The 13,909-nt window shown below is 42.4% G+C and overlaps 1 protein-coding gene across 9 annotated transcripts in view; it reads left to right on the top strand.

The window, feature by feature from the left end:
- The window catches only part of FBXO15 (F-box protein 15), a 42,384-nt gene that overhangs the window by 9,128 nt on the left and 19,347 nt on the right, over nt 1–13,909 (top strand). For 6 of the 9 annotated variants that reach the window (XM_084977007.1, XM_084977011.1, XM_005659828.4 and 3 more), the window contains exons 3-8: nt 1,058–1,162; nt 5,446–5,688; nt 6,234–6,443; nt 8,083–8,209; nt 9,375–9,457; nt 10,417–10,559. In XM_084977007.1, the coding sequence (XP_084833133.1) occupies nt 1,058–1,162; nt 5,446–5,688; nt 6,234–6,443; nt 8,083–8,209; nt 9,375–9,457; nt 10,417–10,559 (911 nt within the window). The remainder of the gene's footprint in view (nt 1–1,057; nt 1,163–5,445; nt 5,689–6,233; nt 6,444–8,082; nt 8,210–9,374; nt 9,458–10,416; nt 10,560–13,909) is intronic. The other 3 variants (XM_084977005.1, XM_021099193.2, XM_084977019.1) reach the window with 2 other exon arrangements.

The following is a 13,909-nucleotide window of genomic DNA, read 5'->3' on the forward strand; positions in this document are numbered from 1 at the left end:
TTCTTGGGCCGCTCCCGCGGCATATGGAGGTTCCCAGGCTAGGGGTCGAATTGGAGTTGTAGCCACCGGCCTACACCAGAGCCACAGCAACGTGGGATCCGAGCCGCGTCTGCAACCTACACCACAGCTCACGGCAACACCAGATCGTTAACCCACTGAGCAAGGGCAGGGACCGAACCCGCAACCTCATGGTTCCTAGTCGGGTTCGTTAACCACTGCGCCACGACGGGAACTCCCCATCCCTTCTATGTTTGTCTGTGGGTAGGAGAGTAAAACCTGGCTAATGCCCATCTTGAATGAGGTTTTAGTCCAATTAAATAATTCTTTTTTTTTTGTTTTTTTCTTTTAGGGCCACAATCACAGCATATGGAGGTTCCCAGGCTAGGGGTCAAATTGGATCTGAGCTGTGTCTTTGACCTATACCACAGCTCACTGCAACTCTGGATCCTTAACTCACTGAGTAATGCCAGAGATTGTACCTGCATCCTCATGGATGCTAGTCAGAGTCGTTTTTGCTGAGCCATGATGGGAACTCCCCAATTAAGTGATTCTTACAGTTACTAGATACCTTTCTGAAATGTTTTATTTAAGCCCAATTATGTTTGTTTAAAAACACTGATTTAAAAAGTAATGACTATGACTTTTTGTGAAATAGTTGAATCAAAATATAAAAACTGTATGCACTGGATAATTTAAAAGGTCACAAAGTGTGTTTTTTTTTTTTTTTTTTTTTTTTTGCAACTTTGCTGTCTCTAGCATGGGAGGGGGATTGTGAGTTTTTCTTATTAACACAGACCCTATTTCCTTGTGCTTCACTTTATGCTTCACAGATAGTGCATTTTTTTTTAAAACAAACTGAAGCTTTGTGACCACCCTGCATCAGCACATCTGTCAGCACCATTTTCCAACATCATTGTCTCAACTTCTGTCTCTGCATCACCATTTGTTTATTGCCACAGTATTTCCAGCGCTGTTGCCAATCTGTGCTCAGTGATCTTGTGTTACTGCCTTGAGGCCAGTGGTTTTCTGGGCACCCCTCTGACCTCTCCCCTCTCAGTCTGCCTTCAGAAATCCTGCTGAAGATCTTGTTCTACTTGGATGCTGTGACCTTGCTGTGCATGGGATGTGTGAACAGGCGCTTTTATCATCTGGCCAATGACAAGTAAGGAGAAAACCAAACCTCTCTGTTGTATTTGATGGTGTCTTGATGAAAGTTGTAAAGACTAGTTAAGAGCTTTTTAACCGTTTTTTAAAAAATTCAAAAGAATTTCAAAAGTAGGTTTGGACATGAGTAGAAATATGTCTAATGTATGATATTTTCAAAGATTTGTATTGATGTACTTGAAGAAAGAAATACTACATGAACTGAAAAAGATCACGCTTGTTATTGGTGTAGCTGTTGGTGAAAGTGGCTTTTGGTCTGTTGGCCAGGAGGTCTTGCTCTTCCCTAAGGGCACCCAGTCTGCGGGGGCCCTGAGGGGCCTTCTCTGATTAACCCTAGCCCTGGCCTCAGAAGCAGGTCCTAAAAGAAGATAAGAATGTGGCTCCATTAGGGAGGCTTGGGGAGAACCCAGGCCTGCCAGCCATGAACCTTGCTTGCTGGGAAGTGTGGGGGTGGGCCAGGTGAGAGAGTGCACTCATAGGCCTTTGCTTCTGGGGACTGGAGCCAGCAGAGCTTGCCTGGGCATCTGCAGAAAGAGGAGTGAGACCCCTCTTCTGTTCCATCGCTGTGATCTTTGTCTGCAGTTTTTTTTTTTTGTCTTTTCTAGGGCTGCATGTGCAGCATATGGAGGTTCCCAGGCTAGGGGTCTAATTGGAGCTGTAGCTGCCGACCTTCACCAGAGCCACAACAACTCAAGATCCTAGCCGTGTCTGTGACCTACACCACAGCTTATTGGCAACACTGGATCCTTAACCCACTGAGTGCGGCCAGGGATCGAACCCGCAATCTCATGGTTCCTAGTCGGATTCGTTAACCACAACAGGAACTCCTTCACCTCAGTTTTATCTTGGTGACAAGGCAATGGAATTCTGCTAACTTCTGGTAAGTGTTATGGCATCTTCACTTTGAGGTCCCTCTCCCGGTCAGCATCAAAAGATCAGACATGTATTGCTTCTACAGAGATTCCACCATATCAACCAGGGAAAAGGTCAGGATGGGGGAATGCAGATTTTCCCAGTGGTTAAATAGGTGAGGAAACGAGAGTGACGGAGGCAGGGCTTGATGTTGTGGGTCTTGGAACACAGCGAACAAGAGGCACCTGTCCAGTGGTTCCCCAGAATGACTGCACCAGAACCAGCTGGGGGGTGGGAGGGTTTACAAAAGACATTTGGATCCCTGGTGTACATTTCTTCAGATTCTGACTCTCTGCTCTGCAGTCTGTGTTTTAAACATTTTTCCAGGTCATGCTAATAAGAAAGGCCATATACTGTTCTCTGGACAGGATGGTTCTTAATTTTAAAAGGTTTTTTTTCTATACTAGAGAATACATTTCTGTGTCAGTTTACACACATAGCATCCTTTCATGAAATAGTTCTGGAAGTAATGCAGAGCACTTGGGGGTTCTCTTTCTTAATGACCCTCAGTAAGAGTTGAAGACATTCACTAAGGCAAAGTGCAGTGAGGCATTTTCCAACTAAATGTCCCAAACTGCAGCTTTTTGGAGATTCTTTATTCAAGCATAGAACTCAGACTCTTTAGATAATCAGTGATAAATTTCTTAATTTCTAACCCTCTGTGCACTTAACTTCAAGGCCCACATGGTTTAGGCACTGGGCCTCTCAGCAGGTTTGGGCTTATGCTGAGGTTTGGGTCCTGTTCTTGGCAGACTTTTATTATTGATTATGTGTCTTTCCCACTTTCTGGAATGTTGTCCTGTAAAAACTGAGCTTCTTATGAAGTTACTCTTATGTTTATTTTATTTTTTGAGGATGAATCATAATTGTACAAGTTGAATTGTATTTTTGAGAGTCATAGTCTGATTTCCCAGGCAGTCCTCAGACTGGTCTGACCTCAGATGTATTAACAATTGGATAGGCAAATGATAGATGAAAAGCTAATGGTACTTTCTAAGGCTTGCTTTGAAGAGAGGGCAGGAGCACACAGTGTAGCCAGTTACACTGTTGACTTATGAGGAGACATGTCATAGGGGTGGGGTCTCCCTTGTGCCCCACTTGTGTCAGTGGGGATGCCTCCCTGCCTGGTACAGGGCAGCCCTCAGTGTGAGCACCGGTCCCACGTGGAGATGATGGGAAAGCAGGGGTCCGTCTGGATCTGGATCATCACATGGGCTTTTTGTTTCCCAGCCCTCTGGGAAACACTGTTTATCAGACCATTAAATTGGCCCCATTTCCTAAGCAATGTGATTGAAGTTTTTCTGCTTGACTGATGATCCCTTGGACAAATTTCTCTTGTCCTTAAACCCACTTTAGCTTTTTAACAAGGTGGAGCATTTTTTGATCAAGAAATGAATGGAAGGGGGTTTGGGGACTGTTCAAAGCATCTTAAACTTGACATTTGTATTTTATAAATAATCAAGGGGAACAAGATGTATATAACATTTTAATTCTATACGACATTTTTTCCTCTTGAGGCTCCACTGATGGTAAATTGAGGTAACATGTGTGAAAGTGGTTCATCAAATGAGTGTTGGGTAGTTATTGTACCAGAGGGTGTGTGGGGCAGCAGATTCCCCGCCTTTCTCTGGGACCCTGTTGGTTCTGCAGTTTTTGTTCACTCAAGCGCCTAAAAAATATGATTAGCTGCAGTTCCTGTAGTGCTGATGTGGGGATATGGGACTCAGTGAAGATGTTACTGAAGTAAAAGAACACTTAAGTGGAGTGAGATGAGGAGTAAAATAAATTAGAAGAAAACATGAGCAAGGTTTTATGCAGAGGAAGTTTTTAAAAGTGTCTCTTCAAGGGGTCTTGATGAAACAGCTAAGACTTACGTATACTCAACTAATCATCACTTTGCATCTATTAGGCCATGTATGAAAGCCCAGAAATTTTTGAGCTGAAACATAAATAAGGTAAAAATCCTGGTGTGAAGTGATTTTTGTGAAGGGAGAAGTGACCTGGAAAACTGGTACTAGAAAGGGATGTCTGTAGGGGTATGACTGCCTGTGGATTTGTTGGAAGATCTGAGGAATGCCTGGAGGCAACCCTCCCCCAGTCTTGTGTTTGAGAAGCTGTAGATACTGCCCAGCCTGAGAGGGTCATTCCAGCGGCTACCTGGCCTGATGCTCAGTACCCACTGCCCCCCACCCCCACTTCTGTAGGGGGTAGCCTCCTTCCACGCTCTCTCCTATAGTGGGCCACCTTCTCATGCTCTCTCTTGGCCACTAGCCATCTCACCCCTTTCTGCATTAAATAGAAATGTAGAGACAGAAGTTAGCAAATAATTGCATTTATTTACGTAAAATTGGCCATTCACATCAGGACATTGATGTTAACCTACCCTGCTTCAGTTTCCTCACAAATGCTACTTCTCTTCCCAATGGGGAGAAGTTGGCTGAGGGGGACCCTGGGCCCAGTCCCCCTCACCACTCTCTCCCATGCCTTCCTGGGCCCTTTGTGCTGAGTGGGAGGATCACAGACTTGGGGATGAAGCTGAAGTGGAATTCCAGCGTTGTGGCCCATTGGCTCTCTGAGTGTGGATGCAGTTGTTTATTTTCCTTGAGCCCATTTCTTTGTGCTGTTGAAGAGGCAGTGAGAGGCAGGGGCCAAGGCTGCATGGGTTTAGTGCTGCTTCCATGACTTACAAACACACACCTGGGCTAGGTCACTTTGCATCTGGGCTCAGTCACATCATCTGTTCAGTGGGGACAATCGTAGTAGCTTCCTCACAGGTTTGCTGGGAGGGTTGAATGAGTTAATGCACACAGAGTGCTGAAGCAGTGCTTAACATATACACTCAAAAATGTTAACTGTCATGTTACTTTTTATTAATAGTCTTCATTTTTCCTTTTTGGTGTAAGCAGTCTTGTTCATTGGTAAAAAATTAAAATACAGAAAACAAAAATAACATGCAGTTCAGTTACTGTTGATATTTCTCTCTGTATGTATAAATCTTTTAAATAACCTACATATTTAAGATAAGAAATCATGTTGTATACTTCTTTTTTCTGTAATAGATCTTCTATTCAATTATTGGTGTAAGAAGGTGATTCTTATTTGGGATGATGTCAGATAATATGAGATTGCTCATTTTAACTCAACCCTGGGAAACAAGATTTTCCAGTTAATATGTGTTTCTAGTGTTGGTGAATCTAACACTTATCTCAAACTACAGTTCACCTTAATATATGAACAACTATAAATGTTCAGCTTGACTTGTTCTTGGAACTAGACTATTCAAAAATTTCCATTTATCTCATTTAATATATTACTATTACAGGTGCACAGCAATGTCTCTTAGTTAACATATATCCTCTTTCCCCCCAGTTTTATTTGGATCAGAATCTACTCAACTGCCTTTTCACCTAAAAGATCTAATTGGAAAGTTAATTCAGTAGAGAAGACAGCCGTGTCTATGAACTTACTATCAGTTGGGGATAAAGAAGCTGGATATTGGAAGAAAGAATATATTACAAAACAGATAGCATCTGTAAAAGCAGCTCTAGCTCGAGTTCTCAAACCAGTCAACCCTTACACAGGCCTCCCGGTTAAGACCAAAGAGGCCCTCAGGTATGCCTGTCTTCCTGAGGTGGGCATATGGTCACCCTGAAGACTATTACACAGCTAAATGTACAGTTGCTTTAAAAAAGAAGGTGGAATAAGCCCAGAGTAGTGTGTATGTAGGACATATGTGCAGTTTATGTTGTGACGGACTGTTTGATACTGTGTGTGTTCTTGTGTATCTGCAAAATACATAGTATTTTCCTGTGCTTTATATGTGGTCCAAAGGTTTATGAAAAGCAGAAGCAGCCTAATCAGCTCTAGTGCAGCAGAAACCGTCAAGGCACCCTCCTCTGGGCAGCGCTTCTGTTTTATTTGTCTCTGTAGAGAGCATGGGACACACAGCTGTCCCACGAGTGTGTGTTAGGTGAGGAGAAAGGTCCTAGGAGAGAACTGTGAGTGACTTGAAAATCCATGTCGGCTATGTTCTCAGAACTTTGGCTTTTAGGGAACACAGTACTTTTAGAGATGACATGTGATAGACTGTGGGTTTGGGGTTTTTTTGTTTTGTTTTGCCACAAGGCAAACATTTTTGCTTGCTTTTCTTTCTTCAGAATATCTGGTTTAGGTTGGGTAATTATAGTGAAAGAAAAAAGTGGAAAAGAATACACTATGGAGCATGTTGATCTTTCCATCAACGATTCATCAGTCACGATTGTGTGGTATGGCAAAAACTGGCCGAGTCTTGCCACACTGTCAACCTTAGATTTGTGTGGGGTAACACCAGTGTTTATGGACCGGTCTAAAATCCCCACCAAGAACAGGTAAGTACTGATTCAGCAGAACTTTCAGGTGACAGCATCTTATATGTAAATACCAATTAGTAGTACTTTTGTCATTGAAAAATATCACTGGTGTATTTTATTTTATTTTATTTTATTTGTTTGTCTTTTTTTTCTTTTTTTTTTTCTATTTCTTGGGCCGCTCCCACAGCATACGGAGGTTCCCGGGCTAGGGGTCCAATCGGAGATGTAGCCACTGGCCTACGCCAGAGCCACAGCAACGCGGGATCCGAGCCGCGTCTGCAACCTACACCACAGCTCACGGCAACGCTGGATCGTTAACCCACTGAGCAAGGGCAGGGACTGAACCCGCAACCTCATGGTTCCTAGTCAGATTCGTTAACCACTGCGCCACGACGGGAACTCCTCACTGGTGTATTTTAATTTGATTGCTTCCTCAAGCCTCTCTTTAATCTGGATCACTCTAGAATAGGAAAAAAAATGGGTATATCACAATGATGGTTAAACCTAAGCTTGGCTCCCTCTTCTGGTTGTCCATAGCTTAGGGAATGATATTCTCATAACAATTTCCTGGGTGATTGATGGCTGACCTTTTGAGGATTTTAGTTTTAACCATTGTAACACAAAGATATATAAAACTATTATGTTTTCCATCTTTAGTAAATGATACAGTAATCATGATTTAAATATTAGATCATAAAGTCATAATTACTAATTTTTTAATATACTTTTCTGTTGAACTTGCTGGATATGTGGTCTTGTGCAGGTGACTTACTCTCTTGATGCCTTCCTTATCTGTAAAATTGGGTGATGACAGTCATGGTGTAGCATTTAGAATGCATGGCTGCTGTGAAGATCAAGAGATTTCATTGTTAAATGCATAAATCAGATACATGGGTGTCCTCTTGCTGATGCCCACTGAGTACTTATTAATGTTCTCTTATGAGGTGGCTTTTCCTTGGGTTCATACTCATTACAAGGCTTTTGCTTTTCCTAAGAAATCTCTTGTGCTCACTTTCTCACCACTGGTAATTTTCTTCCAAAAGCTGACCTGTGGCGCGTGTAGTATCCTGACTTCCTGACATAAAATGCACAACCCTTGTGAAGGTGGTAGCTGCCTCCTCCTCCTCTTCCAGCATTGATTTACTGTTCTGGCCACTTCCCTTGTGCTCTCGGCCCACTCTGACTTTGCAGTTCACATCCCAGGCGTTGTTCTCACTGCCTTATATGCCGTAGCCCCACCTGTGGGCTTCATTCTCACTTCTGGACCACCCACTCTTGTGTCATTCAAGGGATTTCATCTTTGCTCATTGTTTCCCTCCCTGACCTAGTGCTGTGTATTTAGAATCTACTTCTGATCTGATCATAGTGTTGTGTAGGGTTTGAGGGGGCGAGGCTAGAAGAGGTTCTTCCTCTTCAGCTCACTGCTGCCTGGGCCATAGAGTTGACAGTATGGGGGTGGGCAGGGAAGAATAAGATAATTGGTGAGAAGTTTGGACTTAGCCATTTTGCCTTTTATTTCTATGGGTTGTTTGCCCTTATTAGCACCATGTGATTAGCATGTGGTTAAAAGTTCTTTTAGAAACACAAAAGAGAATTGACTACACAGAGATGCAAAAACTCATTTTTCTCTCTCCTTTATTTTGATGGATGTTCAAAGACCTCGATGGCATTCTTTAATTGCAAAGTATGACCTGAGTCATTTAACTGAGTCCACCATGATTGGCTGTGACAGGCTCATCCGGATCTTCTGCCTGAACCCTGGCCTCGTGGTGGGGCTCTGGCAGGTAAGCACAGGGTTTAGCTCATTAGGCTCTCACTGACTCTGATGGCTCCCTCCTGCCACCTTCCTGCCCCCAGCCACCTGGCCCTGTACTCTGCTGTTCTGCCCTGCCCATAGTGCAGCTGGCTCCTACCTGAGTGGTTAGGTCACCTGCCTCCTTTAATAGCCTGGGACTTTCCCCTTTCTCTTGCCAGCCAGTCCACATGCCTGCCTTCTGCTGCTTTCTCGTCCTTCCTCTGCCAGAGCATCTTCCTGTGTGTTTGACCCCAGGCCCCAGTGGTCAGGAGTTTCCTTTCCCACCCGCTGAGGCTTCTTGTCCGCTGGCTTCTCCTCTGGGGCCATCTTCTGGCCAGTAGCTTCAGTGAGAAGCTGACAGTATCCTGAGCTTCTCAAGCCTGCACCTGTGGCTGTGAGGTTGGTTGATTTGTGTCTGCACACGATGACCGGGTAGAACCAAGGTCTCCACAACAGCCTCCCCAGCCTTTTTTCCCCTTGTCCCACTGTAGCTGTCAGGTCAGCCTTTGTTCCCTCAACGCCTCCGTGCAAGGTGGCTGGGGGCCAGGCAGCACTTGTCTTGCTCTGGGCTCTTGAAGTGGTCATTTGGGTTGGCTGAGCAGATGCCAGGACCTGGTTGACCTGATTGTCCTGTCAGCCACTGGAAAAGGGCAGCATCAGTTCACCATCTGGGTCACCTACACCTGCCAGGGCAGCTGTGCCGGGAGGAAGGGTGTGGCTCCTGTGCGATCCCATGTCCCGTTGCCCAGCCTGCAATATGAGTGGGCTTTGTAGGTCCAGCAGGTCCTCGGGACTGACCTTGTGAAGGTCTTACCAGTGGCATCTTTATCTTGGAAGAGTTTGAAACAGCCTAGAAGTAACAGTATGTCTTTTCACAGTCATCGCATGGAGCACAGCACTTTGGTGTTTCACAAGTGCTAGGGTGTTAGTCCTGGTACCACATGCTCTACATATTTGGGTGCCTTGTGCTCCTGCTGTTGGTATGACACATGATTCTTATTAGACAGTGATAATGCGCTTGCTCTGCGGTAATCTTAGAGTTGTAAGAAAACTCATGTATCTGTAAGATGAATGTGCTGAGCTCTTCACAGAGACCTTGTGAAAAATTAAAATATTTCAGTTGAAAATTGTCTTCTTTTAAATTACCTTTTCAGAGGGAGGAAGAACTGGCTTTTGTTATGGCAAATCTTCATTTCCATCACCTTGTGGAGAGGAGCACATTAGGCTCGGCTGCTGTGTATGTATCTGTATGTGGTGTATTGTTTTGTAAAGTCAGTGTAAAGGATTCGTAGTTAATACCATCTTAATATCCTGAGAGTAGCTGCAAAGCATTCTGTTTTTAATCATCACACATACGCCAACAGGCATAATTACTTAGCTGTTGCTAAAATAACTGGATTATCCACAAGTAGCTCTTTGCTTTTTTTGCTGGGGTTAGAGATGCCGCACTTCATGGAATGTGATTTGTAGGGCAGGGTGGCTTCCTGGCTACAGGATGCCAGTGCCTCCAGATACCTCAAGTTCTTTGCACTGATGTGCATTTTCATGCCTGGGAGGCAGGCAGACTTGTGCCCACTGGGTCTGGCCTGCAGATGTGTTTTTACTCGGTGGGTACAGCGTGTCTATTAATGAACTTGATGGTTGTCAGGTGGGGTTGTGCTTTCTGTTTCACTGCAACTCTCGCCCCTCCCCTGGGGCTGACTCCCACGTGCCTTTTTTAAATTTATTTTTTAACCTGAAAAGCTCCTGAATGCTTCTGAGTTTGTTACCTTATGTCGTAACATGTTTCTTACTGAATGAAACCCTGGTCATCCTGGCTTTGGGTCTTTTGCTGGGTTCCTGAGTGTAAGTTTGTTTGGGACATTTTCCTGCTGAATGTTCAGGCCTCTGGACACCAAGACCATGGGGAGCAGAGCTGCTGTCCCTGGTAGGGTCTCACCTCAGTGCCATGTCCTGCCTTGGTGGCCTGGCGGATGCCCTGGGAGCCCACATCTTTCCCTGTTTGTATAGAAGGTGGTAAAATGAACTCGGGGCCGTTCTTGTGAGCCTATATTATTGAACGTTACTGGAAATCAATAGAAGGTTGATGGGAGCTGGTGCTTTGAATGAGAGTTATTTTTTTAAAGAGTATTTCCAGTTCAAGGATTTACCTCTGATGTTGACAGATCGCATGTATGTTTTGTTTTGCTTTTTTAGCCCCTACGAGCTGCCTCCTCATACCCCCTTTTTGGATGATAGCCCAGAGTATGGACTGCATGGCTACCAACTCCATGTCGATATGCACAGCGGGGGAGTTTTCTGCCTGTGTGGTACATTTGACAACCTCTTCACCAAGAAAGGTGAAACTCATTGAGTTTTGTTTCACTGTGAAATGAAAAGGCTGACGAGGCGAGGGGGCCCATTTTTCTATCTAAGTTAAGAATCGCCTCAGACTGGCCCTCCATCCACCGAGACCCCTAATCACCAGGACTGGGGAGGTTCCTTAGCCAGATCTCTTCTCTTCAGATGCTGGCTCCGTCTCCTTCCTCACCACTGCCCCTGCTCTACTTTTGGAATATTCTCTATTCAGCCTTCTCCTGATACTTTCCTTATCGCTTTGCCCCTCCACATCCCCCCTACCTTCCACCCCGATTTCTTCTCCTCTTTCTCAAAGGAATTTGGTAAATTTGCCAATAGGGCCAGTGTAGGGCCCATCCAGGATAAGAAGAAAGAAAATGAGCCCTCTGTCTGTAACTCACCAGCATTTATCACTCTCACCAAGGCTGAGACACAGACTGGAGTAGATGGAGGGAGGGGACTTCAGTCAAGAGGAGGGAAAGAAGGAATGCAGCTTGCAGTTCTGGCTTCTCTGATTATTTTGTCTTGGTGTCATTCCTCTGCATCCCATAAACTTGAAATTTGATGTAGAGACTTGCATAGATTCAAGTTTAACATTTGTTGTAAGACTATTTTATAGGCAAAATTATGTACTTCATTTCTACATATATTGTTCCCCCAAATTCTTTCACCTAATGGATTTGACATGCATTAAGACTCCTTGCCTAAATCAGTTTTTTTTGAGTTTAGAAAATGGTGATTTTGAAATTGTGTCATTAAGTCCACCTTGGTTAGCTGAGCTTTTGTAAAGATCTTTCCCTCATCAACTGGGTAAATTCTTATAATGGCAGAATGAATGTTTTAATCCTTTCTCTTTTAGCCACCAATTTTCAGATTAGGAAATTGATGTAATAGTTACTTCCTAGGGTGGGAATGATTTTTGAGGGTGTGCTCTCCTCTCTGTCTTTCTTGTGTAGTGTCACTTTGGACTCTTGGGTTTTTTTTAATTCAATAATTTATAATAAATTACAGACATTATTCTTTGTGAAGCTAACATTGTCCTGTTTGGTCACAGGGAATCTACTTCAGGCTGGTTTTTGTGCCATTTACATACACTTCCCTCCTTCTCTGAGTCTTCTTTGCATTTGGTTCAGAAGATACAGGTTTTTCTGTGCTTATTCGCACTTTTATAAGAATATGCTAAATGTGTATATTAACATGCGGCGAATTGACAACTTTGTTGTTGAATTGTCCTAACCCAATAATGTGGAATATCTGTCAATTTGTTAACAAATACTTTTGTGTCTTTTGGGAGTGTATCAGAATTTTCTTCATACTAATTTTGCACATTTATTGAGATTTTTAATGTCATCTTTGTTACCTCTCTTCTGATATATATTCTGTTTTGTGATGTCTTTATGTGGTTTTTGTCTCAGGCCACTGCTGATCTCAGAGAATGCATTGGGAAGTATTCCTAACTGTTGACTTTTTTGAGGATTCTTCATAGAACTGGCAGTATTTCTTTCTTAAGTGGTTAGTGGAATTCACCTGTGAAGCCATCAAGGCCTGAAGCTTGCTTTGTGGGGAGATTTTATTTAATTAACTAATTAATTAATTAATTTTTTTTTGTCTTTTCTAGGGCTGCTACTGCGGCATATGGAGGTTCCCAGGCTACGGGTCTAATCAGAGCTGTAGCCACTGTCCTACGCCAGAGCCACAGCAATGCGGGATTCGAGCCGTGCCTGCGACCTACACCACAGCTCATGGCAACATTGGATCCTTAACCCACTGAGTAAGGCCAGGGATTGAACCTGCAACCTCATGGTTCCTAGTTGGATTCGTTAATCACTGAGCCACGACGGGAACTCCATGTGGGGAGATTTTAAACTACAGTTTCAATTTCTTTCGTAGGTGTAGGGCTATTTAGGTTATCTATTTTTTCTTGTGTGAGATTTGGTATTTTGTATCTTTCAAGAAATTTGTTTAAATATTAATTATGTTAAGATTGATCAGTGGGTTCAGTGATTTTTCAATCTGCTCCTTCTATCATAAATGTTTATTAGACGATGGATACTTCTATCTAGTATTTTATTAGAAATTGCAAAATGCCATTCTGCCATTCCTTCTAAACCTAGAATTAGCACTCTTTTGTAAAGAAGTTTTCTCTTATCAACTATTTAGTTGCCATAAAATATAATTGATATAGGAAAGGCATGGTACATGCTTGATTCTTTATTAATTCACAGAATAGGGATTAATGCTGAAATAGTCTTTAAAGACAACTCGTAAGGTTTTTTTTGGAAGGAGAGTATTAATATGATTTCATGGATTAAAATTTAAACCTAAAATATAAGTTATACATTTTAGTCTACTTGCAGTCATTGTTCTTATTACTGTTGTTGTGATGTTCAGATTGTCCTGTCATTGGTCATTTGCTCCTGTTCTTTTAACTTGACTCTAGTCATCTTTGGTAATTTATTTGTGTTCTTTTTTTTCTTTTTTTTTTTTAACTTGTTTGTGTTCTAACACTGCAAGATACCTCAAACTCTCCTTGCTGTTTCCTGCCCAGACCTGGAGCTGGCCATTCTCCCTAGGAACTGTGGTCCCTTTTAGTTCTCACACTGTGGTGTTTAGAGACCATGAGCTGGGTCTTGGGGATGGACATTGCTCTTGGGTTTTCATTCCTTTTCAGTGGGCAGAGCCTTGAACTTTATAGATTTTTATTAGGTGTAGAAATAAATCATTCATTCATTTAAATTACAGATCTTAGCATTTTTAATGAACTTTTTTTGGTTATATACTTGCATTTCTTATGCTGAAACAATATCAAAGTATATAATGATTTCAAACAATAATACTGATATTATTACTAATAACCTATTGAATGTTCTTTTAGTTAATATTTTCCTTGTGGTTCTTTATGTGCTTAGGATATATCATGTTAGAGAGAAAAAGTGAGTCACCTAAAATAATTCTGCTCTGTGTGGTTATGATATGCAATTAGAGTAATTTGTTTCAGTTGATTTTTTTATTTTTCAGGGTTGCTTTGGTTCTATTTTTACATTAAAATATTACATACCATATTTATATGGTCCAGAGTTGAGGTTATAAAACAATGTGGTTCAGAGATGTTTGCTTCACTTCTGTTCTTTCTCTCTCTAAGGTTTGTTCTTTAAATGTTTCTACACATCAATATATTCACGCTTCTCCCAGTTTCTTAAAAAAATCATACTACACTCCCTTTTAAGTTTCTTAATTTTCCCCAATTAATAATATATTCTGGAGATTAGTTTTTAGAATGAAATACAGATCTTTCTCTTTTTTGAAAACATCTGTAGGTAGGTAGTTCATTAATGTCTTTTTTCCATGGTTT

The sequence above is a fragment of the Sus scrofa genome, chromosome 1 (assembly GCF_054392235.1).
Source record: "Sus scrofa isolate SSC_HxYL_T2T_F1_AM1 chromosome 1, Sscrofa_HxYL_maternal_Yorkshire_Landrace_v2.0, whole genome shotgun sequence".
In the NCBI taxonomy this organism is placed as follows: Eukaryota; Metazoa; Chordata; class Mammalia; order Artiodactyla; family Suidae; genus Sus; species Sus scrofa.